The 27,958-nt window shown below is 45.1% G+C and overlaps 1 protein-coding gene across 1 annotated transcript; it reads right to left on the bottom strand.

Annotated features, from left to right (window-relative positions):
• Positions 1-535: 535 nt before the first annotated feature.
• Positions 536-23,720, bottom strand: LOC131285777 (zinc finger protein 423 homolog). The gene is made up of 11 exons (XM_058314634.1): positions 23,630-23,720; positions 17,749-17,924; positions 17,446-17,709; positions 7,359-7,501; positions 6,198-7,273; positions 5,063-6,125; positions 4,093-4,212; positions 3,918-4,022; positions 2,847-3,854; positions 1,798-2,274; positions 536-1,718 (listed from the first exon to the last, which is right to left on the bottom strand). Exons 1-11 carry the CDS (start codon positions 23,718-23,720, stop codon positions 536-538), a joined length of 5,706 nt encoding a protein of 1,901 aa, XP_058170617.1.
• Between the last annotated feature and the right edge of the window lie 4,238 nt (positions 23,721-27,958).

Here is a 27,958-nt window from a genome sequence, read left to right as displayed (position 1 = left end):
AACCGTGAGTCTAAAATTCAAACCGTCAGTTAATTCCGCTACTTTAGGACTATTTATATAACTATTTATTGATTTATTATTATAGTTCGTGCCAAGGCCAAACGATACAGAGTAGGGCGAAAATTAAATTAAAACGATTCATAAATATACACAGCTACTCTACGGAGCGATTATCTAGAAGCGTCTTGGTGTAGTTTCATTATTATACTGATTTTTTGATATGGTTACAGTGTGCGGTTTGTTGTTTTGTGGCTGCAGCTATTCTAAAAACCCTACTTAACGTGCGCATGAGCTTCGTTGTTGTTACAGTCGTGTGTCAGCTAGGTGTAAAGCGTTCGATTATATATGTTTCGTTCCTAACCCTACTAACTGGCCGTCCGAAAAAAGAATGGCAATCAACGAAGAGGTTTTTTGTTGATAAAATACTGGGACAACTAATTGATTCACTGGACTTTTGTTCCTACGTTGCATCTCCTACCGTCGTTTTGAGCCTCTTCTGTGGTGAATTTCTATGCTTTTGAGATACTTTTCCATTTTACTCGGCCGCAGTCACAACCGGAAGGCCCGAGGATGCTGGGGCAACCATCCCGTGGCACTCCTTCTCGCCGTTCACCAGCAGCTTCGGTGAAGTCTTACCCCGCTCGTCCACCGTCGTGTGCTCCACCTCAATGTACTCTTCTTCATCGTCCACTTCGTCATCCTCCTCCTCCACCAGCTCATCGTCGTTCTCTTCGCCTTCCTCGGATTCTTCCGCCCGTTGCGAACGTTCATCGGGCTGTCCCAAATCGTCTCCATCGGTCCTTTCTTGCACCATTTCCGTATCGGACTTGTTTGAGGCATCTTCAGCACGCTCGTCCTCCTGGATCTCGTGCTTTTCCTCGAGTTCCCGCGGGGAATCTTCCCTTTCCGAGTGGTGCTCTTCCTTCGCCACCGTCGGTGGCGGCGTGCCAGAGGGTAGGCTTCGCTCCTGGTCATCTCCTTGGTCGCCCTGCTCCTGCTTAATGTGTTCCCGTGTGTGCACTGCCGGGGACACAGGTCGCCAGCGGTCCTCGGAGGCATGGCCCAGCTCGTGCTCGATCAGATGGTGCTCCAGCTCGGCACGGAAAAAGTACGCAACGCCACACCGCTCGCAGTCGTACGGTTTGGCGGTGGCGTTCGAGTGTGCGAGTGGAAGGTGCGCCTGCAGGCCGGCGGATGACGTGAAGACGGCCGAACAGAGGTAACACACGTACCCGCGTTCCTCACACCCGGCGAACGTATGGTCGATCAGATGTTCCTGCAGTTTGTGTGCCGACGGGAGGCCCTTCTTGCAGAGGTTACACTGGACGATGTTCGGGGTGCTCGGGGTGGTGGTGGTGGTGCCATCGGTCGCACCGGGTTGTTCGTACGAGTGGTGGTGTTGGTGGTGGTGCTTTTGTCGCGTTTCTCCACCGGCCACTGCCTGCCCATTGGAACCGAACGCATGGACGGTGGAGGATGGAACCGGCCCTAGTTGGACGGAATGACCACCACCCGTGGCGGAGGGGGCCACCGGTGTGGACGTGGCGCCCGATTGATGGGGAGGTTTGAGAAAGTTCATCGACAGCAGCTTCGAGGGAAAGTTGTGCCGTTTCAGGCACGGATCGCAGATCTTAGTGGACGACTCCGGCTGGGATGGCAGCGGCTCGAGGCAGAGGGCACACGTCCGCTCATTGGTGTCGGGTGATTTGGTGTGGAATCTACAAGGGGGAATAAACATCAACATTGACGTTAGCAGATTGACCTTTGACAAAGGGCTGCAAAGTGTCCGTAACATACTTAGCATGAAGGCTGATTTCGAACTCCGAGTTCAGCGTCTGCCGGCAGCAAATGCACTGCTGCGGGAAACGATCCTGCTCCGATTGTCCACCAGCACCGGAACTACTGGAACCGTTGGTAGCATTCGTCGTGGTGGAAACCGCACCACCACCAGAACTTCCAACGACGTTCGACGTTGTGGTACTTGCTGAACCGGAAGCTCCGGTGGCCGAAGCCACTGCACCCGATCCAGCTGAAGTCGTCCCGCTGGAGGACGATGGAGGCGCCTGATGGGCCGGAAGATGCTGCTTGAAGGTGTGGACGTCCGGAAGGGGCAAACTGCAATGGGAACAGCGGCCTGAAGCTCCGACCTTACAGTGGGAAAGCTTGTGCTCGGCCAGAACGGCCGGCGAAGGGAAGATCTCGTCACAGATCAAACACTTGTGCTTCCCTCCGCCAGTGTTGTGGGCGATCTTCATGTGGTTTTCTAGTTCGTTTCTGAAAAAAGAGGCAATAAAATGTATTCATTATGGGAAATGATTGAAAATAGTTCGTTTAGTTGTTGTTCATTTGGGTTTTCTTAAGTTAGGTTTTATTAAAAAGAAAAAGGAATAGGATGTTGGTTAGCAAAACAGCAATACAGCAATAAATAAACAGTCCCGCAACAGAAGAACTGAATTAGCGTCTTCATGATCGATCCTGATTCGCTTTGTTCTCGCATTGAAGTCACTGTTCCCATTACATAGCATTGATTGCTATAGCAACCAGCTCGATTTGGAAAATGAAAGGATACTTGGATTACTAAAATACTTTGTATCATTCAACAGAAAAAAGTAAAACAAAACACAACGCAAACAATTTCTTTTACATTGGCTTCTCGAATACAGGGATACACGCGATCCTTCAAGTGTTTCGAAACACGTAACAAACATATTTCTAAGATGCACAAATCAACCAGAACGCAATCCAGAGCACACTGCGTTGGACAACACGCGGAAACTAAAGGAGATGTGTGATAGAGTAAGCTAGTAACCGAATAAAGATAATCAAAGTGAGAACGAACAACTTACCTTGACCGGAAGTCCCCGTTACAGTACGCACACCGCAAGCTAACACCCGTCTTCAGGTTGTGCACGATCTTGCGATGCGTTTGCACTTCACTTTCCGTGCTAAAGTCGGTCCGTTCGCAAATGCCACAGCTGTAGCCGGAGATGCTCGCACCTGCAGCGGAAGGGCCGGAGCTTGAGCTGGAAGTGCCACTGCCCGGAATGGTGGATGATCGTTCGGAACCCTTTCCACCGGTGGAAGTAGTGTTCGCTGGCTTTCTTCCCACCAGCTCCGGTTGTTGATCCGACAGGGAGGAATGATGTAACGGTCCGGTGGCGTTGGTAGGTGAAGTAACTCGCTCTCCACCGGCGACGCTTGCCGACAGAGGTCCATTTTCGCCGTAACGTTGAATCATCGAGATCGGTGAGTAGAGTTTGGGATTGGCCGGAACGTTTTGGTTGGTCGATGGATTGGATTGAGCCCCAGAGTCGGGCGAGTAAACGCCCGAGCCGTTGACGGGACCAGTTCCGGACGGACGCTGCGAATGTCCTACCCCAGGCGAGGCACCGTAACCCAGACCGAGCAGCGTGTTGGCAACCTTCACAGAGCCGGAGTTTGGCGAAAGGCCTAGGAAAGGGTTCTTCTTGTTGCTTCCAACGCCCGAACCGGTTGGCGGGTTAGGTTCGGGAATAAAACTACCACGATGCTGCTGCTGTGGCGGTTGGGTTTTGCCCAGCATCGAATCGTAGAAACCGTGCAGCAAATGCTGTGGATGCTTAAGCTGGCTCAACGTATCCACCTGCAGGGGATTGGCGTAGAATTTGTTCGCCGTCTGGTAGAGACTGGGCCAGCCTGACGAGGCAGCCGCCGCCGCCGCAGCCATTGCCGCCATCTGCCCCTGGAGTTGTAGGTACTCGAGACTCGAGGACGCACCGGAAGCTGATGGAGCGGTGGAGCCCGTCGAAGTAACGGTGACGCTCGTAGGCGAAGGGATGACGTTTGCCGCCGATGAGGAAGGTTGTCCATTCGCGCTGTTGTTCCCGGTGGACGGTGGACCAGGCAACATTGGTTGTTGGTTGTTGCTCGAGCTACACTCCCGTCGGTTCGTTTCCGAAGCCGTCTCCTTCTGACTGTGCTGCGTCTGGATGTGCCGGTCGAGCAGGAACTCCACGTGGAACGATTCCGGACAGGCTGGACATCTTTTCAGAAGATACAAGATCCGCTTAGTTGATTTGTTTTATCTAGAGAGGTATGATTTATAGCACTTACTTAAACTTTCGCGCATGAGAAGCCAGATGGAAGTGCATTTCGAGCTCGGAAGAACAAACCATCCGGCAGAACACGCATTGTACAGCTCCGGCAGCCAGGTGGCGGTTGCGAATATGTTGTCTGAAAGATATAAACGTCTATGAACACATTTTCCTTACACACAGAAATAGGACACTCTATTATAAACAATAAACCCCCCTCAACTCTCGAAGAAAACAGTTCCGGTAATAGTAGGTACAACAAGATAGCTTAGGGTAATAATGGTTTTGTCATTACGAGTAGACTAGAGTTATTAGCGTAAGCTAACTTGTTGTACCTACTATTACCGGAACTTTGTCATTAGGAGTACAAAGTTCTAGTTAGTATTTATTCAAGCAACAAAGAAACCCAAATGATAAACCTCTTGCAACATTGTATATTACGAAACCTACAAGTAAACGACATGTCTGGCAGAACTCTTACAAGAACCTTGCAATGCCTCATACGAAGATGAGGATTAGTCCTCGGATCATGTCACTCCAGGAAGCTTTTAAATGAAACATGTTTACCTCCAACTTGGCTAAAACTGTTTGCTTCCAGATTAGAATTTACTTAGATCTAAAGCTGGATTTAAACGTTACATATTAATCTGTGCAGATCTTTGACGTCTACAGATTTCCTTTGTTCTCTCGTACCCATCGTCTGTCGAACATCCCTCGAGATATCCCGAATATCTCGGGGATGTTGGAAAGAGCTAAGGAAAAGCTGTAGACGTCAAAGATCTGCACAGATTAATATGTAACGTCTACGGCTTGCTTAAACCTGGATCAAATCCGACTACTGTGTCACATCATAGTGCTAAACAACCTGTTGAAAATGACGTCTTCTGAATTCAGAGATGACTAGATTTGTTGGAAATCAACAGTTGGTAGGTTTCTTTGCCTCGTACACCAGGGTTTGCTTTGATTACTTAAAAAATGTTACGACTTACCGAAACTCCCGCTCGGTGCGACAAACTTCCGCACAAGCCGAACACCGGTACAGCTTCACCTCGACCGAATGGTTGACGGCAAAGTGCACCTGCACCTGAACCTTCGACTCGAACGTTTCCCCACAAACGGTGCACTTGTACAGCAGCTGCATGTGTCCCTCGTAGAGGTGCTTGTGCAGGTCCTCCATCTTGCCGAACGACGCCTTCCCGGTGGAGGCGCAAGTGGACGTGCCAGCCGCCTGGCACCGGTACTCGACCGCCGTCACCAGGTAGTGCCCGACCGTGTGCTGTTCGTACTCCGCCTGGCTGTTCATCGTCGCGCCGCACTGTTGGCAGAGAAAGGCGGACAGGGAGAGGGCACCGGTTGGCGCACCGTTTCCGGTCGGGCCGACAGTGGAGGAGGAATCACCAGAGAGTCGCATCGCTGCCGCCGCACTGGCCGCACTCTGTTCGAGGTGAGCCTTCAGGTGCGTGCGGAACGACTCGAAGTCGGGCAGGGCAGCGTTACACTGATTGCAGAGGTAGGCACCGGGTGGTGGAGGTGCTGGTGGTGGTGCTGATGGCATCGAGGGAGCTTGAGAAACGTGTGCCATACCGGTTGAGGCAGTGGTCACCGCGGACGTGTGATGTTGATGAGCTTGGTGACGTTGTTGCTGTTGTTGAAGTGACGCAAAAAGGGAAGGACCTTGCAGCGATGCGGCGAACTCTTTGGATTCACTTTCCCGCCGGATGTGCGCACCTCGACGCTGTTGGCCACGGGCTTGCGTTCGCCTTCCCTCATCACCATCCTCCTCGTCCGGGGCTTCCAGCTTGAGACGTTTCATTTTCGGTTGACTGAGATCAGTTGGCGTTAGCTGTTCGGCCGGACTTTCGCCACCGGAAGTGTGGCCGGCATTATGCGTGGACGATGCGACCGACTCGCAAGGGGACGAGCGAGCCGAGGACGAGTGAGAGGTGGCGTCGTTGTGTTCCTGCTTCACTTTCCCTCCAGCTTCAGAGCCTTCCGTGGATCGGTTCAATCTTCGACTTTCGTTCTCTTGCGCGTCGTCGTCTTCGTCGTCGTCTTCGTAGTTCACATCCTCCTCAGCATGGTCATGGACATTGTTGACATCTGCTGCCGTCGCATCCTCCCCACCACCATTGTCCTGCTCATCCTCCTCATCCGCCTTTGCCTTTGGTTCATCCTCGGTGAAGCTCTCCTCCCGATTCTCCTCTTCGACACTATCATCATCTCGTCGACGCCGCTTGACGGTGGGTTCGTCCGCCTCGTTCCCATTCTCATCCCTTTCCAGTGGTCCCGCGGAACGGCGTTCTACCTTCACACTCCCACCGGACGTGCTCGTCGCGCCACCAAACGCTCCACCGTAGAACGACGAAAACGGACCACTCAGCAGACTCTTGTTAAACTGCAGCTGATCCAACGGGTGATAGCCGGACGGGGGCCTCGATGGGCCCGATGGACTTCCACCACCCTCACTCGGTGCCCCCCGACCGGTGCCAACACACCGGTCCAAGTGGGACGCCTTCAGGTGCGCGATCATCAGCGGCACCGTCGGGAACTTCATCGTGCAGAATTCGCATGGAATCGGCGGATAGGACGAGCCGAGGGAGAGTGCGTTCGCATCGGGTGTGACCGCTCGTCGACCTAGCCCGGGTCCTCCTCCACCACCGCCGCGTAGGTGAGGGGCAAAGTACGGCAAGGGCGCCGTGGCGTCGAGCATTCCGAGCGCTCCCGGGTGTCCGTGCATCGATTGAACGTGCAGACCGAGCTGCTCGAGCGAAGGGAAATCGGTACGTGTGCAGTATGGGCAGGAAAGCAGTGGCTCCTGCTGGGAACCAACACCCGCGACCGTAGTTCCTCCACCTCCTCCAGGAGTTGGTGTTCGATTGTTGTTCGTCGAGCCACCTTTCGCCAGCGATGCCAGCTGCTTGGAGGTGCGCCCCATCAGCAACAGCGGATCGGTGCCGTACGGGGAAAACTTTCCAGCCCGCTTGCCACCACCGCCTCCGCTTCCCCCACCGCTGGAGAGGGAGCTGGTGGTCGAGCGCGGGCTGTAGGTCAGGTTCGGACTGCCCGTTAGCGCCAGCTGCTTCTTGTGGTTTTGCATGTGGCTCGTGAGGGCGGCGGCCGTGTTGTAGCCCCGGTTGCAGATCGTACACTGGAACGGCTTCTGGTTGTCGTGCGTCTTCATGTGGATCTTCAGGTGATCGCTAGGTGTACGGGGGGAAGGAAAAATGGGACAGCGTTAGATAAGAACGCGCGAAGGAATGCAAAAACAAACCGCTTGTCTCTTACCTTCGCGAAAAGGCAGCCTCGCAATGCAGACAGCGATAGCGTCGATCGCCCGTATGGAGCTTCGTGTGGCGATCGCGGGATCGTTTGTGCTTGAACAGTCGGGCGCAATATTCACACTTGAATGGCATGTGCTCCGTGTGGCTCTGAAAGAACAACCAAATGGAAAGGCGAAAAACATTAGAATACCGTTAAATCAATGCATGCCATTTGATACGATCTTCATAACAAAACTATACTGTTTGAAATCGAAATTCTTAGGTACTTTTCTCAACTCTTAGCAAAACTCATCCAAAGCGAAGTTAGAAAGCACCACCAAAAGTTTGATAATTGAATTTCAAACAACAACAGTACAATCGTAACGTACTTTAAATGTAATGTAAAAATCACATTGAAAATAATAACGAACAGCATTTGCAAATAATATGGAAATGTCTGAATGTTGTTAGAAAATTGTTGCCTTCATGTATATAAATTCAGGATGAGTTTAAAAATTGTTCGTATCTTTTTAGAAAGCATGAAAACTAGAAAGCTTCAATATAAACAAACTTGGATGATAAATGTTGAAAGATTAAAAGTTATTCGAAATTTACAAATGCCACAAACAGAAAAGAGATTTTTTTCGAAGTGTATAACTAAAGATGCTTAAATTAGTGAAATGGTTTTACAAACTAATGAGAATACAAATGTATAAAATTGAGCAATAGTACCTTAAAAATTTTCAACGATAAAAAACACTTTGGTTAAAGTGTTAAATCCAGATCGAAGGGATGCGAAATATAACACTGTTGCATTAAAATTTAACAAAAGGAAATGTATTTAAACAACCATCGTTTTTAATAACATAAACATCCCTTGTTTGTGGTGTAAGACACATTTCAATGATGAAAAAGGGAATGTGCAAACATTGGTTCAAAAACGCATTGATCTTAGCAGTGGCATTTTAATGAATTATTAAAAATCCCACCAAGCGCTAGTTTTATGTTTCTTTTAACTGTTAGAAGGCGGAATCCACGAGTGTGAAACTCCCCACGGAGTTAAACTCGAGGGGCAACGTTTCGGGGGGAAGTTCTGGGAGTTCTGGAACACGTTGAACACTGCATAGTTTATGTTGCTTTCCGCGACATGTGGATATTCCGGCGAAGATCCTTTCCTTGCGAGAAGGTGCGCGTCAAGAATGCCACCAACTCCACCTCGGACGATTGATGACGATATGATCGAGGTCTCGATCCAGTATCACCACTTCGGAAGAGGCAGCGGTCCCGACGGTTTCGGTCAGGTCAGGTGAGAATGGACGTTCCAGCACAGCCCCCCAAAATAGCTTCCCCGAGGCCTGGTGGTGCTGAATGGAATTGTGGAATTAATAAGTGCGTGCGGAAGCAGACCCGGAGGAGGGCCAAGAACTCAACTTCTCCGTTCGAGAATGGAATTCACACTCGACAACTGTTCGCTTGCGGCTGCGTTCCAGCGAGTACACCTTTGTCAGAAGACGATCCAGAGAACTCCAGTTGTCAAAAAATTGTTCCACGTCCCCAACAGTCCATCCACGGTTGGGATCCACCATCCTCTTCTCCGACTCCCCTTCTTGGTGTTGTGTGGATCGCCGTTTCATCCAGACGGTAGGGAGGCGTCCGAAATTATGACAGCAGGCACCACTCGTCGCTCGAGGTCGGTGAAAATGAGCCGATTCGGTTCATAAATATTGATCTCTGCTGGCGGCAACATCAGGGTGGTGTAGAGATTCCTCCTAAGAAGCTCCCCGAATACCTGGAGAGGTGGTCCCAGGTCGTGTGTGGTGGCCAAGGAATGCATAAATGGACCCGCTCCTTTTCGTTCCCCAAAACCGATCCACGGAGTAGGAGTGTGTGCCACCGCATTTGCCGAATGCCAAACCATCCCAAGGCATAGCCGGGAGTTGGGCAGAGATAGAGAGAGCTTCTGGAAGTACGATCGCAAAGGATGATGTTCCCCGGAGGATTGCGCCCTGCGCTTCGAGGGGACCTTTACGCAAAAAACCAAACAGAGTTCTCATCTTATCGCAGCCGTTGGATCAGCGCGCGAACGCGAACGAGACGCTCAGAAATTTGTCGCACTGTCAACCCGGTGGAATCCGCTGAAGCAGGCAGAATGTCTTCCTCCGTGGCCCTAGCCGTTCCGATCGCGAACGTTTGTGCCGCAAGCTCTTATCAGCCGGGTGACATCTTTTTGGCCGTGTTTATATTTCACCACCGCGTTTCGCGTTGCCAAACCTAGGGAAGTGTTCTGTAAAGACCTTCCTGTCTTTCGGCACCTTTGTTGGATGTGGTTGGATGCGGAAGGTTCTGACCTTAAACGGGACGTCTAAATAGTTTTGCTTTCCTTCTACCCGGGCGGCCTGAAGCCGTGTTCTGGTGGAAGATTTTAGCACACTATCTGAGATTTTCGCTCACTTGTTTGTTTGTCTTGAGAAAAGGGAGTTGGGCGTACTTAGACATAAGATTTCCGGGGTCTTTTCTAATAATTCTATTGCAAAAACGGTCTAGCAAGGAAAACGGTTTTGATGAAATAAAAGGCTTATTCAACTGAATAATTTAAAAAAAGTACATCATCAGGAAAATATTAACCTTTACTTTTGCCCTTTGTTGAACCTTCCAAAAGATCGTTTTGAGCAATCGCCTACTTGATCTCTTCTGTACATATTTAAATCCTTTCAAATAATGCGATAATATTTCGAGTGTTGAAATGTTGAACGTTGGTTGAAGATTACTATATTCAATAATTTTTTATTAATTGTTTTTATTTCTCGAGATGCAACAAAAAGCATTCTAAAGTCGTTAAAATAAATTTGAAACAATAAAAAAAGCTTAACTGAACAGAGAGAGAGATAGTAAGTAGCAAAAGATTCAATGTTTCAACAATGTTTTCAATTTGGTACACAAAATATACTAATGTTTGTCATTGAAACTGTCACACAAAAATAAAATCAAAAGCATAAAAATATCTATTTAGAATCTCTGTTAATCAGTTATTTGTTCTTCGGTTCTATGTTTTCCGCTTTTATGGATATGGTAAAGTATGGCAGAGTGTTGTTTTGAACATCTTCTTGGTGAAGCTTCAGATTGCTTCAGTTTAGCTTATAACAAATGATTTGATCAACATTCCTGAAAAGTTTTTAATGTTCAAAAACTTGTTTAGCGCAGAGTATAAGTTCAGTTTCAGTTATTATGTAACGCTTATTTTTCCGCTTCCCAAGGCGTTTAATCGTTTAGAAACATTTAACGGCAGGTGTAACCCTGCGGCCATTTTGTTCTTTCAGAACACCTTTCGTACGTCCACTGACGTGAGGGGGAAGGATCGGAAAAAAGAAATATGAGTGAACGAAAAAATTCAAAGCGAAAAAAAATGCCATAACGCCACAACGAGCGTTACTTGTCCGAGAACGCACCACCGTTCGTACAATCGAGCAAAATAAAAATGGCCACCATCCGGCAGGCACCTCACAGTGCGACCCAAGGGAAAGACCGGACACAGAACCAGATTGCCGGAGACGGTTTGGCTCATTAGCATTCGCTTTTGGTCTTGCAATCCCCGACCGCGCAATTGGTTCGCTTGGTGAAACCGGATCCCGGGATCGTATCGTGGCCGGCCAATCGCCAACCACGGGTCGATCGATGGTCCTTCGAACCCTCCCGACCCTTCCTCTTTTCTTCGACCCTCCACCGACGGATCCAGTTGTTTCGATTCGAGCGAGCAACATTAAAAGAAAAAAGCGCGGCATATCGGGTGGACGAGCGTGTCGGTTGGTGTTCGCTCAAATCCTTCGCTCCGGGGGACCAATCACTTCTCCTCTCCCATCCCCATTCCCCCCCCATCTATCTTGGTTCTTTGCGCCCAACCCAAACAAGGAACCCACCGATTTTGCGACGATCGATCTCACCCCTTCGATCGAGATCGAAGCACGATTGCTAATTACCGCATAAACGGACAAAAAAGGTGCTCGTTCTTTGTATGTGCGTGTGTGTGACTCTGGAAAACCGCAACAGTTTACAGTCAGTTTTTCACCGGTTTACGGTGTCATATCGATCCGGCGCGAAACGCTTCTCGATCGCTTCTGTCCTCTGATAGCTATATTAATTAGCCTCATCTGACGGCTTCACATTTAATGCCCACTTATGGCCGTCTCTGGTTTCCTCGTGTAGATAAGTTTTCCGTTTGCGCCGGGTGTTTTTGGGTATTTTCCGTCTTTTTTGTCCCAAATTTTTGGGGAGCGAAACCGAAATTTGCAATTTAACTCGTTTCGTAACGCCATACGCCAACTTCGAAATAGTTTTCTCACGATATTTTCGATCGATACTAAGGGAGCAATTAAGTGTGTTTTGCATTTTGCATTGGCAATCGATTGTACAAGTAGGACCTTTTAAAGGAGGAAGAATTTCTGTGTTTTAATTCATTCGGTGCTGTGACTTTGGAGACAGATGTTCAATATTCGCACTTCAGAACATTGCATATTTTTAAACTAAACTAAGGATTTTTAAACAAAAAGGAAAATAATGTGTGTGAAACAATAAATAACGCGAATAAACATTAACAATAATAATAATAATCATATAATAAGAGTAAAACTTAACCGAAACACTTTGACTTTGTTTTACTATCTAATCTTTACAACTAAGTTCTCGCTGTTTTTTATGAAAATGTTTGTTTATTTAAAAAAAAAAGGTGAAAGATTACTCATTCAAAGTATTGGCCATCGCTCGCCTCATCTTTTGTCCAACTTTTGGGGAGAGCTTGAATGCCGTTCCAAAATAATTGTTGCTCCCCCTTGACATCGAAATCGCCATTTTCAAAGCGCCCAAACCAACCACGGCACGTACTAAGAGTATCGTCTCCGTAAACTTGTTGAAGCTCCCGAAATGCTGCAGCAGCTGTTTTCTTCGAATTGAAGAAGAAAAGTAGCACTTCCTGCAAATGGTGATAATTTGCTTATTCGATAATTGAATTTCCCAGATAGTATAAATATTTTATGCAACAATGAAATCATCAATCTGAAGGTAAAGTTTGTTTACTTTATGTCTAAGATAAAATTATGATGACTCACATACGTCAAAATCGGTAAATTGTCATTACAAGCGGTATTTTTTTTTGACAAACAGCAGGAACTTAGTTGCAGACCTAATATTTCAATATATTTCTTTACATTGAAACTAGATAATTGTTTCATTAACTCTGTTTAGTGTAGATAACTTAGGTTACAAACAAAATCGTGTATCAAATTTGAAGTAATTCTATAACAAAAATCCCATCAATTATAGCTACTTATTTGGAAGCCATTTCTACAACAAGCCCATCAAGCAAATTGGAGATCATTTGCGAATCGTTTCGGTCGGTTTGTATCGTGTGTCAGTTAAATTCCGTGCTTTGTAAAAAAAAGAAAAAGATGGTGCTTAACGTGCTAATAAAGCACGCGCACCTAGCGGTTGCAAAAACGATCGCCAAAAAGGAATCGAGCAAAAACCTCCGCTCGCGACAAATTCGCTGCCGATGGAGCGTTGCCTAGGAATGTGGAAAATGTCTCGTGTGCCAAACCATTTCACTCGTCTGCACTTGGGTTTTTTTGCTCTAATGGCCACTGGCCACTATCCTAAGTCACTCTTGGTGCAGTCACAGAAGAGGTTTTATTAACTGTTGATTCCATTTCGAGCGCTACAAAAGGAACGCGCACTCTAATGATTATGATTCTGCGTTCATCGATGAGCGCTCAGTGGTCATAATTTGCACCGGTGGACTTCATTCGTCTTTTGCTCTCTTTTTCCTACGGTTTCTTTACCTCTCAGCTCAAGTCAGATACCAGAAAAGGTTCTTTTTCTTAAGGTGACATCAAACTACGTGCACTAATGTGTAATTTTGAAAGACTTCTATTTGAGACGTACTCTTTCGCGTACACTGGGTACTGAGTACATACCTCCGATTTCGAGCCGGACCAACCAAAGTGCGACACGTACCGCTAGTACACACACACTCGATCGGAAAGTATGAGCACGAACAACGATAATGAACATGGGTGAGATGAGTTTCGACGTACGGATAGGAATCTTCCCCATCTCCATAGGGCAATCGCAGAGTGGGAAATTGTCATTCCCAATGCCTCCATCGCTTGGAGCACTCACCCAACAGGGAGGCTTTGGCAGATTTTTCCAGGGAAAATGTTCGCCTGAAAACCTGTCCGTCGGGGTTGGAGTAAATCTCGCGCGCCAAAGGCACACAATGCCTAATAAAGAAATCATTAAGACACCAGCATGTTTCGCCAACTGGTTGGTGGTGGGAAGTAAGAACACACGTATCGGTAACCAGATCCTCTCGGCCTCAAAGAACCTTGACATCCTACAAGCGTCCCGTGTTTTGTGCTTCGTTCCAGAAATGAAGATGACAAAGAACCTGACGGTCTTAAGCTTCTGTTTAAAGGGAGCATCCAATGTCTTTTGGCGTATGTCCACTCCCAACCCGTGCCCCCGTCTTCCTTTACTCCCGGTTAACCAGGTTTGACTTTTGACAGTTTTCACCGAAGAAGTCATTCCACCCGGTCGGTTCCATTTCAAACCAGAGTTTCATCCCCACCGGAAAGGAAACGTTAGGCGGCGATGGGAAAGAAATCGGAACGGGACTCGACCTTACACAAGCCGACATCGTGTTCCCTGGCCCGCTTGTCCAAAGACTCAACCTTCTTCGTGGTGGAAGACAACAATCGGCAATTCCAAGGCGCCGGACAAACGGACCCTAACGTTTTCTCGTCCACTCGAGGAACTTTATCCCTCGTTCCGGTGTGCTTACGGTTACGTTTCCCGGAGTTTCCTGAACTCTCTCTCTCCCCAGTTAGCCCCTTTAAAGTGGGTTTAATTGCAACACTGGGAGGAACAACCATTGGTACAAACAAGTTTTCCTATCGGTACGATGTTCCCCCTCGCTAGAACTAAATAACACACATCGACACATAAACAGAGTTCCTTTCCTTAAATAATTCCTTAGAACTTCGCACAAGAAAGTGGACCCACCCCACCCGTTTCGGAGGGCAAAAAACAAACGGAAGGTGGATAGCATTTCCTTCCGGCTCTTTACTATCGTTTGGTCAACTCTAAAGAATACGACGTAGCGGCGTGCCCTTTTGGGGAACCTCATCCTGGGGTTTCTGACTCATAAATTATTACTCCACCTAGGCTATTGTGTAAACACGTGTCTTCTGTGCTGGTCTTTCGGGTAACTTTCTAGCTACGCTAATCTTTTGATGATTGCTTCACCGGGTTCGAGATGGTAAACATCACTGGACACTCTTGCGGACGGCACCGAAGCCAGCAGACCGATGTCACGATGAATGTCGTTTTAAGAGGTCATTATTTAGTAGCTTGTTGTGCATGTCCTATCAGTACAAGACTATTTTTTACAGTTCCGATCAAGTCAAGAATAACTGTTAGATGGATTAGATTTGTTAATCCAGGTGACAATGGGAAGACTTTCCGGGAGGTAACGTCTCAGATCTATTTGGAATCCAAAACCGGATAGTGTAGAAAACTATCAGTCAACTCCTATCCAACCCGATTGATGAGACACTAGTGGCGATACCTTTCCAACGCGTTCATTCCACACTTCATTGTGAACAAACGTCAATCGTAATCGATCCGAACGGGACATTCCTGAAGTTGTCTAATGATGTCCGAGAGCATTGTCGGAAGCGCGACACGACGGAAGCGTTTGATTGCCTTCAGGCGCAGTGATGCGCTGTGGATCAGATTCCTCGGGCGGATTGACCCCACGGGATATCGTTGGTCCTTTAGTCGACGTCGAGTACGAAAAAAAAAACATCCACTCCATATCACCCCAAGAGTACAGTTAATGGAGGACTTTAATTACCCAAGAGATTGGCAATTGCTTGGGGGTAATTTCCTCCGCAGGGAACCTGCCGCCCTTCAGAAAGGTGTTACCAGCTGCCCAGATGGATCGACCATCTGTCCAGCCGATTCCGGGAAAAACCGGGACCCTCCGGTGACATCGGGTGACAATTTTATCCACCATCGAACGCACGACTCCAGCGCGATTAACCAGAAGCCTAGACCTAGAGAGAGGCCGGTATTCACCAGGTTCTCCGATCTTCAGCGCCCGGTTTTGGAACGGCTGATTGATCGCTGCTCCCTTTCGCCAACGGGTGTGTGTGTGCGTTTGTGTGCGTTAATTAATTGTCCATCATCCGGATGGAGGAGGTGCACGCGTGGTCCTCGCCGGAAAGGTGCCAAACACACGGTGGACCCACGGCCAACCGTGACCGTGTGTGTCCGTGCGCAGTGCTCGAATTCCAGCGATGCAGTCCAAGACCTCGCCAGTCGAAGGGACGAAATTCCTCAAATTGTTCCACAACATGACGTTCCGGTTTCGATCGATGGTGCGCGGTCGGCTTTTTCCCCCCTCGACACCCGTTTCTTCTGCCTTTCTCTCTAGCCCTTCTCTTTGCATACTTTGTGAGCGTGTTGTTGTACGCTGTCACTATATTGTCACTTTGTCACACCCTTGATCGCTGCTCCCCGTACTTCCTCAACTTCAGAATATCTGGCAGGCCACTCTTGAACTTGATCGCTTTTTTCTGGCATCGATTCCAAAAGCGCCACCATAAATCAGGGTCCTCCTCAGGATGAACAGTTGGCACCTATCGGATGTGTACTGCATACCATCCCCAACAGATGACCCTCTCTCTCTCCCTCCTTAACCTGGATTTAAGTGATCGACAATCAGGGAACAATTATGCGCATCGATCGTAAAACTCGAACCTCGGTCCGATCGATTAACGTCGATCAGAGCGCCGGAGAAAAACTCCTGAGGAGATGACAGGCAACGCTGGCCACAGGCGAGAAGCTGAAGACCTGCCACCGGGGCGTGTTAAACTTGTAATTTTGGCGCCTTAATACCGATGGAAGGAACCCGATGCCGAGGGAGCGATTATAATTGACAGTTCAGATTCAGTGTGGCTTTCAAATGTTCAAAACTAAACTCTTATCATTGTCAACTATTTGTGATCGGTATCAACTTGTTTCGAGATGTTTAACTTTTAACAAACCATCATCACCATCGAAAACCAGTAGTCCAACATCTCAACGGCTGCAATGTCAATGTCAAGGGAACCTGCTGGGTCGGTTTATCGACCTCGCAGAAACCTGCACAGTTCCACCTGCAGTAATAAGTGCAGTAATTAGATCAAAGCGTTCGCTCGATCGATTACCGTGATTCCTTGATCGAACCCCCCGTTTTTTTCACGTTACGTGCGTTTCTGCTTGCAGTTAGCGGCGTTGAAGGAAGAAGTAATATAATGAACCCACTGAAAAAAGCGATCCGGTGATCAAAACCATCAATCCGATCGGTATCACGGATGACAGCTCCGTTGACAGGTGTAAAGAAAGAAGGTGTAACGCAATAAATCTTTGCCGCCGGTTTGATTCGTGAATGGCTGAAGGGAACGACCAAACTACATTAATTTTTCATCAGTTTCAACCTTTTGTTCAAACGATTTGCACAAATTAATGTTTTTCTTTTGAGTTTTAATGGACAAGAAAAGTCTTATGTTAAGTGAAGCGATAAACTGATGGTTCAAATTGGTTTTACAAACTTCAAGTGATTTGATCAATCATCGACAACGAATATTAAAAATATAATTTTTGTTAACTTCTTTTGTCAACAACATAAAAAGGCAAAAATCCATGAAACGTAGACTGTAACCTTGACTTATTACACACTCTTAACCAACCATTTATACATCAACATGAAGTACTCTTCATTGATTAGTCTCGTTTAGAAAAGATGAGATTGATGATAAAATATATCTTTCATAATTTATGCATCACTATCTTTTAGTTTAGTATGATTTTGCAAGTTTGTTTGACATTCAATATTATTTCTACCCCTTTGTTTTTTTACGACTCTACTTTGAAGATGTTCAGAGAAATTCAGTTTTTCTGCTCCAAAAATAAGCCGTGGAATAAAAATGATCGAATTCCGTGGCGCAGGAATTCGTCAGCCATGTTCCGTGCGATCGGGAAGTGAAAAAAAAGGAAATGGAAACTCTTTCGGCACTCACCTGTTCGTGCTTCTTGAGGTACCCGAGCCGGGGAAAGCTTTTCTCGCAGAACTGACAGTGGTAGGTGGTGCTGTCCAGGCTGTTCTTGCCGGTGCCGTTGCCGGAATGATTGTTGTTATTGTTGTGGTTGCTGCTGTTGTTATTGTTGTTGCTGCCGGCGTGTTGGTGCGCCTTCGAGGACGACTTGCCCGGTTGCTTCGAGTGACCGCCGCCGCCGCCGCCGGTCGTAGCACCCGTCGCCCGCCGATGATGCCCATGATGCTGCTGCTGTTGGTGGTGGTGATGGTGATGGTGGCGGGCGACGAGCTGATGGTGATGGTGGAGGGCCGCCGCCTGGTGGCGGAAGGACTTCTCGCAGCCTCCCGGTTCCAGCGAAAGGAGCGAACCGTCGTTGGTGTCGTTGGTGATCGAGTTCGGTGTCGCCATACCGTCCGAGATCGAGGGCGAGAAGCTGGAGGACGTGTGCGAGGAGTAGAGTTCTGTGGGAAATCAAGAAGACAAAAACAAAAATAAGTTATTGGGGTAAAGGATTTACATCGTTAAAAAATTGAAGATAGTAACAGAATATTTAATTTAAATTGTTTATAACATAGATTATGAGAAAACGAAAGATAACATAGATTTTGAACGCTTTCGAAAAAGAAACATTTATAGACAAGACTTGATAAGGTACGAACATCAACTAAGAACATAATTACACTAAAAAAACCTTTAACACATCAGATTCACATAATTCAAGATTTCAAGATAGTAACAGATATAAAAAAAAACTTTAATTTAAATTGTTTGTAATACAGATTTCGGACGCATTCGAAAAAGAAACATTCGTAGAAGACATAATAAGTTGTGAACATTAACTAACAACATATGAATATATACAAAACAAAAATGTTCAACACATCGGAAGAATATTCCATTAACGAATTTAAATGAACATAATCATGATTGGCATAAGTAGAAAAAGCTGATACACATGGAAAACACAGGTGATTCCCACTCTGTCGCTTCCAAACCAAAACATAAAAATCTTTTCTACAAAGTCCTCAACCACATCCTTTTGTTTTTCTACTCTCATAAAACCATCAGTACGGATTATGATGCTGCCGCTTATCATCATTTCGTGCTATCAATCACAATTTGCCAGCAAATCTCCAGCGCACACACACAGATGCAAACATGATGGGGTTTGGTGAAAAATCACTGTTTTACATCGCTCGAGGGTTCAAAAAGGTGAGATAATAAATTCCACCCTCTTCCGCTTGGTGGAAAAAGAGGGGTGAGTTTAAAAAAAAAGCACCAACAAACAAGAAAACCCTACCATCTTTGAGGTGATCCTAATTCGGGTTTGTCTTCGTTTGGGCAAACGTGATATCAAACCCATCAACCACTTCATCCATCCATCCAAACGAGTCATTCGTTTTCGTTACGTTTATTATCGCGTGTATGCGCGCGAGAGTTCATTTGCCTAAGGTGAGAAGAAAATCAAATCCAGCTTGTGTGTGTAATTGAAGGGAAAAAGGATAAAATATAACACCAGGATAACATTAGGATAATACTGCGTGAAAGTGATGTGAACCAGAAAAGAGCAACAAGCGTAAGGAAGGCAAATGAAGATGGAATTTACGATTCCTGGATTTGTTTTCTGGTTCAATAATTTTCATTTTTTGCAAAGAAAAGCCATCAGGATGGGGTTAAATGAAAATTGATTTGTACATTGTTTGCCTTTTTACGTACAATTGTGTGTTGTTGTTGTTATAATTCTTAAAAAATAGTATATTTTTAATATAAACTTGGCAACAATTTTGTACCAGTACAATTTAGTGACTTTTCCATGTCTGTTGAAATACACTACATTTATCACCCCACGTTTTCACCACCCATTAGCATGCGAGGCCGGGGGATCGGTGGGACAATTACCCACATCCTGTGTCCATGGCGTCTCAGACCGTCGCCTATCTGTTTGCTCGATGTCGGTGCGGGTAATGGTGGATTTACTTGATTAATCTTAAGTAACGCCTCTTCCACTCAGCGCTCCCTTTCTTTTCCATCTCACGGGGGAACGCACAGGATAGAAAGATTTCATTGACAAACACCGTTTTCCTTCTCCCCTAACTCTGGATGGTTTACACTCAATTAAGATACTTCATTTTAGAACACGCGCCCAAACACGCAGCGCAATAAAAGAGTGCGCGCCCTTCACGAGCCTCTTCTTGGGCGGCTTGTGCCGACAAACACAACTTCCTTGGTCACCGGGTGGGGGGAAACGGAAGCATTTTCCGCACATTAGGGTCAATTAGAGCGTGGTAATAAAATAAACCGAAACGTTTGAAGAAGGACGGATAAAGAAGTGGTGAGGAAATTTACACCATCAAAAAGATTAGCCGTTTTTTCAGAATTACTTTGTATTGCACTTGAGGTATTCAAAAATTAATTTCCTTCTTAATAAGTATATTGTAATTAGCTAATAATTTTTTGTTGTAATAATAGTTTTAAGAAGTTTGAATTAAAATTTATTTCTCCTTAGAATAAATCGTCCAAACATTCAACACCTCGATCGCTGGTTTAAACTTTCTAATTACCCTACTTTGAAGTATATAGTATTTTTTCAACAATAAGTTAGCATTTATTTCATTTAATTTGTGGGATAGTAGTTTATTAGATTCATGTTTTGACAATTTATTCAAATAATAGGTTTTAATTTTAACGATGACGAATAAATAATGAAGCTACATACCAGTTGGAGGCACTCTAAATTGACCACAAAAGCGTAGATTTTACAGTTAATTCATGCATCTTTAAATTATTCTGTTGTATTATGATATTCTGGCTGAGAAGACGAGTATAAATTTGCATAATGAAGAAAAATTAGAAAGATTGAAAACAATAGAAAACTTATATGAAACAAAGAACAACATAATTTTATGATGAACTATGATGATGAACTTATTATGTTCTTTGTTTCATATAAGTTTTCTATTGTTTTCCATCATTCTAATTTTTCTCAATTATACAATTTTTTACTTTTTATTATTTATATGCTGTAGGTATTTTTTTCCATATTTTTTAGTTAATGGATCGAGTGATACAATATCAAAATAAAAAGAGAATAATCATCACAAGTGTATGTAAATTAATGCTCCGGGCAACCGATTGTCGAGCTGACGTTGCCCTCCTTTTTCGCGCCGGCAAATGAATTAATGAAAATCGTTTCTAATTTAATTGCCTGCTCTTGTTGGCTGCGTACGACACACACAAAAACACACGCATGCCATCTGTCCCCCACCGGGTTGGCTTCCGTTAATCCCGACGCCCGAAAACCCCGAAAGGTCAACAGGGTATATCCGGTTTTAATTTGCGCTGGCCACTTGCTTTACTTTTCTTCGTCACTTCTCGATCTTCTAATAGCGCACGCTCTCTCGAGTGCTAATTCTTGCCGCGTCGGATCGGATGGTGTTTCCGGTTGGTAGTGGCGTGGCGAACCCAACGCTTGCTTCACTGACCGGGGGAGGAAGACCGGAGTCCCGGAGTGGAACGGAGATCGTCTTTAATCTTGATATTAAACCTTAATGTCATAATTGCTCCCAAGTATGCGCCTCTTGCAGGAGGGGCCTTCATTATCATCCTCACCCACACTCACACCATTCCTCCCAGCTCCCCCTCCCCTTCCACTCCACCACTCCCCTTTTTTATCACCCCATTAATGAACATCCGGTGCGGTCTTATCATTTGGATCGTTTCGAATGACAAGATCTCTCCCTCCGACGACGACGACGACGACAACGAAGACGACCCCCATCTCTCTTTGGGGGTGTTTGATTGGGGGCGAGGATCAAGCAGGAAACGATAAAAGAGGGGTAGGGGAAGCCCTTCCTCCACCACCCGTTTGGGGGACATCGAAGTGGCGATCTTCTCGCCTTAAGGTGTGGCGCATCGTCTTTCGAACTTTGGTGTCCCGGATCGTGTGTCGCCTCTCCTCGGATGCGTTTAATTGAAACTTCCTTCGTTTCGCGTGCCGGCCCGGCTCTTAATTAGACGGAGGACGGTCCTCTTCTCACTAATTTAAATTTGGGATCCAAAGTGGATGTGATGTTGACCGATGGAGGAGTAATTTTCTAACCCGGTGATAGTGGCTTGTTATCGTGTGGACGTGTGGCGTTTGGTAAATGAATCCGCCACGAGTAATTAATAAAATCAAATAATTTGTTGGTGCGGCAGCAATTCCTTTGTAAGTATTATAATTATCATAAGAATTGAAAAAAAGAAAGGAAGCTGTTTTAGTCAAAAGGAGATTAAAAATAGAAATGTTTCCTTAAACGCAAAAATAACAAATAAGTACTAAAAAATCAGCTGCGTTTTTAAATAAAAAAAGTACTATAGTTTCTTAGAAAAGCGGTTGGAAATTCATCGCCGGCGAAAAAAGAACAAACACAACGTCATACGTCACAAACAAGAAGCTATGATCGGATCAATAATCTGAACCAAGGTTATTCACCCAGCTTAAAGCTCCTTATTTTTGAGCCTGGTATAATGACGGTATTCTGCACTAGGATTAAGTTTCTATTACCTTGACTATCGTCTTGTTGAAATGAAACAAGTTTGATTTGAACCCTGACAACCGGGCTCGTTTTTAGTTTATATTGCTCACAAGTGTCTGCTTAGTTTATAATTTATCATTGAAATGTTTCCGTTTCGACTATTCTGATATTTGTTTCTCACCAACAACCCGATGAAACACAAGTTCCTACAATGTGGTCGCGTTTTAGTACCTTATCTCCATTCTCTAATGTGTGTGCAACTGCTCCTCGTAGCCATGACCAATCGGATATTGATGGTAGACACAGCACACATGGACACCCCAGACGGAAACAAATGTCTGGGTCAGATTGGAACAGCCCCAACATCATACGCAAAAAAATCTTTGAATCAGCAGCGGACACGATACTCACAAGACAATATAGCGGGGAGGATGTGTCATCCATATGACGCCAATACATCTGTCTCGATCGTAGACTAAACATATTGCGACGCGATTGTGTCTTCTTTAGTTGGGGCGACATAATTTCCAGCTCCAGTTGCACGATGCCAAGAATAGAAATGCAACGTTTCCAAGAAGCTTGGTGCAGCTGGTGTTTTTTTTGGAGCTATTTTTAGCTTCGAAAGCAACAGTTGTTGCACCGATTGATACATTTGCTTCATTGCATTGAGCTTTGCATATATGGTTGTGTTTCTATCCATTCGCAATCGCATTTGGATTCCGTTCAAATGTGAGTTTGTTTTTTCAAAACTACATGCTGTTGACAACTGAAGTGTGCCGAAATGGTTATCCCCACTATGCGTATTTCGACGCCCCTGAAACATTGGCTGAATGTTTAAAACGGTTTTGCGAAATTGAGCAGTGAAGCCGCCCGCATTAAAAGTTTCACGCGTCAAACGACCGAAAAGTGACACCGCATTCGCATTCTCCTTGGCAGCCCCGTTTTATTGTCCTTAAATGACACCCAACGTATCGGCATTGAAGTCTTTTGATGTACAGCGGCGTCGCTGTCACGGTGTCGTCCGTCGAAAAACGGGAGCCCACTTAACGATTTTAGCGGATTACATGGTGAAAGAGAATTTTTGTAAAGTTTAACATGTTGCGTACCCTTACGTTTTTAGCACAATTTTTAGTACAATCTTTTTGATTAAAATTTATTTATAATATTTGTTAAAACGATGGTTTTTTAAGGCCAAGCAAAAACTTAGCTTCCTAAATAACTTATTTTCAATATAACTATAATTTATTAGCTGCACTTTCATTTATTTATGAGTCACAAACTTTTTAGAACTAGTTGCTGCAGTTACCCATTTTGAGTGTTAAAGAAAAGGTACTGAATATGAATATTTTAAATTAGATGAGAAGCAAAATATCAGCGTAAGATAACATTGAAATAAATGTTCATAAGTTGATGTAAGAGGACAATTCCAACATGTTGAGATAGTTTCGCATTGGATCAAATACTTAGTAGCAAAATTTCCATTTAATAGATTTCATGCTTGAACGAAATTCTACAAATTATTTGTACTTTCTTCTCATTCATAAGCCCCTCCCCTTCCTCTGTCTTCCTACCTTGAAGTGTAAAATCTTTTCCACCCACAACCGTGGCTCCAATCGTTCCCGGTGCTATCATGCTACCGCCTCCTACACCGCCGCCTCCCCCACTAGTGTTTTGTTGAATTTTCTCGATCAACGTTTCCAATCGGGTGCTCGGTCCACGGTAGAGCATCTTCATGACCATCGCATGAGGGCGAACGAACTAATCGTTATCGACGATAACAAACTTTTTCTTCAAAATAACTTAGATTCTTAACCGACATAACAGAGGACAGAGCCACACGCAACAAGCAAAGGAACAAGGTTAACAGATAGGCGAGCAGGTTTTCAAACGAACAACGAAGCGCATAACAGTGTAGATTGTATGTAAAACTGAAGGAAAAAAACCGTATGCACACACTTTGGTTCAACAAACGAATGAACACTTCCGCGGGGAATAAGGACACTCTGAATTTACTAATGGTTTTATCACTTGGTATAATTATTAACCCACAGTTTACTTCGTTTGTTTGTGTATAAATGCTTATACTTTAACTTCTACTGTTGGTTATCGCAATCACACACCGCCTAGACGAAGTAGATTTAGTGCATTGAAGTCACTATCCACTGGGTTTTATCACACGCGCAACTATCACCCCATTTAAGGAAAGAAAAAACAACACCAAACCCAACTGTTGGGAGACCATGTGCATCATCACCAAAGCCTGTCCAACCACTGAATCTGTTGGGACACCTTCGCTCCTTCGACGAAGGCAAACTGACGGGTTTGGAGTTGTTGGAGAAAAAAAACACAAGCGGTAACCCGATGACGTCACGCCGTGTAACGATGAGCGGAAAAACACACATACACTCGAAGGAAACGGACCCGGTGACCTTGAATTACCGATTCGATGACCGGCGCGCGAGTATTTACTAGGCAAGCGAACCGGTTATTACCGTTTCGACCAAGCCAATCACAAGTTGGCGTTCTATGTATTACTTACTCACACAACTGTTTAGTTTGTTTCATTCACTCCGCTCCGTTTTGCCGTTCGCTTGCTCTCTGTCTCTCTTTGAAAGTTCCATATTATTTTCTTAGTACTTGAGAGGCGGAGTCTATGAAGCGGTGTTTGGTATCTCTTTCACATAAGAGAGTGTCTCTTTCTCGCCGCCCGGAGGTGCGCTGTTAACCAATGGGGTGCTTTTACACAGCTTCTTCCACAGGGTGATTGAGAAAAAAATCCAGTACAGGGTGCGGTTTTCTAATCAAATTTAGAATTCCAGTTGAACGTTTGCAAACCCTTAAGAAAACTAATAAACCTAAAACAGTTTTCTTCGTAATTCAAAGACCTCATATGATCCTTTTGATGTTTTACGATTTGTAAACAAATAAAACAACAACATAGCAATTGGAGTACACACACTCTTGGGGACATTTTGTGCGATTCTTCTCCTACGGAATGTTGGTTCGTTTCCTGTCCGTATCGGAATCCTTCGCTGCATTCGTGTAAGACACACAGACCGTTGTTGTTGTTCACCGTTTTTTGTTTGTTTATCAGTTAGTACATATCCCTGCATCCTGGTTTCCCATTGGTCGGACGGTTCGCCCGACCAGAGGGTGAGATAAATAAAGGTCCCCAGCTCGGAACAACGTCGGTCGCTCGGTAAATGGGGTCGGATATCGCCATCGCTCGGCGCATACACACCGCACAAAAGGGATTTCGACGAGGGCTCGTACCGTGGAAAAGGATTCACGACGAAGGGTCCTTACCCATCCCCTTTCGCTACGGCCAACCAGAATGAGCCAGATTCATAACCAAAAGCTGGTCGGTTTTGTAAGTTTTATTCTGCGCTGTTCAAAAGAACCAAAAGGAGCTAAGAACATCGCTCGAAAGGAGATTTCCTGTCGGACGGAAAAAAATCGAACACAAAACAAGGACCTCTGCAGCTTGACATGGCACTGTCTGCAGGAAGCATTGGTGGTTTTTATTTTTTGGTTGTTCCGAGGATCCGACTGGAAGTGGATTGAATTTCGCCGACAAGCTTTCCCCCGTATTTCCCGTTCACCTCTGCCTGGTTCAGTCCTAGGAACCGGTTGGCGGAAGAGGCAATTGTTCAGCTATAATAGTTGGGAAAAGGATTTTTTCAACGTATTGCCTAAAGGGAGAAGTACAAAAAATCAAACATTACAGAATTTTGAAGCTGCCATTTTAGATTACGTATAAATTGAAAGGGATCCTTACGTAGAAGCATCTGTAGGTTTCTTTACCTGAGGTAACTTGCATCGTTCATAAGAGGAAAAAATTAAAGAGAGGGTTGAAAAAATGTAGATAAAATGGTATTCTTCAAAGAAGGGAAAAACATAAACCACATAAATTGAAGATTCAGATGATTTAAAAAATTTAATCTAAAATCTTAAATACATTGTTTCATCCGCTTGATATCTTTTCAAGGTTTACCGCAATCCAGTGCAGTTTTGTGACAAATTAAAACCAATCCGCAACTGTCCGCCATGATTTTTCCCGCAAGAATCCCCCAAACACCCCGGCGACACTTCCATTAGCTGGGCTCGTCCCGGTTTCTTTCACTGAGCAGATAAAATATTCATAACGTATAAACATGTCAACGGTCCGACCCCGAACTGTTGCTCTCCCGCGCTTGCCAGGCCCCCTTTTCCGGGGTTTTTCCTGCCCGTTCTGATTGCGAAAACCACTTTTCAACGCCAGCCAAATGTAGTTCGTGTTCGGTTTCCCGAAATCTGATGGACAGTTAGTACCGAGGTTTTCCCCTTGAATTTCCCTTCCCGGCCAAGGTGTGTGTCGGTGTGTTCTGTTATCATAGCGGGATAAAGGTGGATGTGGATTCGTTACTGCACTGAATGCAGTTGAAGCAAGGAAGGGATTAAATGCAAATTCGTGCATTTGGCAGGCGAATTTTAAAAACAAAACTCCACTCGAAACTGTGGACACATTTTCCCAGGGACCAAAATCTTTCCACCACACAGCCTTTCCTGGTCACTGGTTGGGTCCTGCTCCAACATTCGGGCATTTGTGTGCATTTATTTTGCACACAGTTTGACCTCGAAAGTGCATTCGCTTGCAGTGCAGACACACTAGGTTTGGGGGGAGGTAAACAACTATGCTGACACACAGTAAGCAATTTATTCATTTCACATTTCGAAATTTCAATTAACACAGCCCAAAACCGGCCGGTTCGTTGGCGGACTCCCGAATACCGAGTGCGCCGCTGGACCGGGAGTAAATGTACTTTGTATGTTTTTCATCCCACCAGTCACAGCGGAACCGGGGGGAGAAAAACAAAGTTGGACAGCGTTGGACTTTTGGGCAGTTCCATTTGGACTTTGGAGACGGACACTTTTTGGAAGCCGGGTTCGGCGAAATCGGGAAAAGTTTATAAAAACTATCACAACGTTACCGGAATTATTTGAAATTCAAATTCACTTAAATATTATTTGAACTTTTATCACAATAAATATTTTCAAATCACGTCAGACTTTGAGACTCTTTAATAATTGATTTTCACTTAAAAAATATCATTTGTTTTTTTCAATTGTCAAATTTTTTTTTGAAGATTATAATGGATGTTTCATCCGTTTAATACTTAGACTGCCATGTCATCCAAAAGTGGGTGACAGCAGTTATCAGTTCTAAAAAGTTTTTGACCCATCAATACATGAAAATGCAACATAAAAATTATAATTATATTAAAAATAAGTTATTTGGGAAGCTAAGTTTTTCCATAGCTTTCAAAAATCGTTGGTTTAATAAATGTAATAAACAAATTTTATTAAAAAAGATTGTACTAAAAATTGTGCTAAAACGCTTGGTACGCAACGTGTTAATTTGTTTAGCATTAGGATGCTAATTTTCATAAGAATCGGACATAATATAAGACCAATTTAGCGCCTAGATTTAGGCAACACGATGCTGTATTTTAGTATATCATACTAACTTATCATTCATATTGATTTTTATTTGTGGCAAAACTACTCGCGTTGAAATGGTTTTATATGTTCGGAACAATTGTGTGCGTGTGGAAGGTTTTTAATTAAAAACCACTTAGCCAACTCCCATATGCCAATTCCCCAGGGTGGTAGCACGGAAACCGTTCGGTCGAGCCCAGAAGTGATACCGACTAAAATTTGCATACGAGCATCGAGTCACTCGGTGCAAACTGTTGGAGTTCAATTATGCAACCGTGGAAGAGATACGCCAAAAACTCTGGTCGAATCCCCGCTGGAAGAAGGGCAACCGGTGTCAGTTTGATTTCAGCAAATGTGAAAGCCGTCAAAGCCCGGGGGGAAGGACGCAGTTTGCTGCAGGACCGATCTGGTTCTGGTGTTCAGCTACTGCATCGGCGACTGAGTTTAACATTTTGGCCCCCACGGGTTGGACAAAAAAAAACAGGGAAATAAAACAAGCG

The sequence above is a fragment of the Anopheles ziemanni genome, chromosome 3 (assembly GCF_943734765.1).
Source record: "Anopheles ziemanni chromosome 3, idAnoZiCoDA_A2_x.2, whole genome shotgun sequence".
NCBI lineage: Eukaryota > Metazoa > Arthropoda > Insecta > Diptera > Culicidae > Anopheles > Anopheles ziemanni.
The sequence above is the reverse complement of the archived record's forward strand: the minus strand, read 5'-3'. Positions and strand labels throughout refer to the sequence as shown.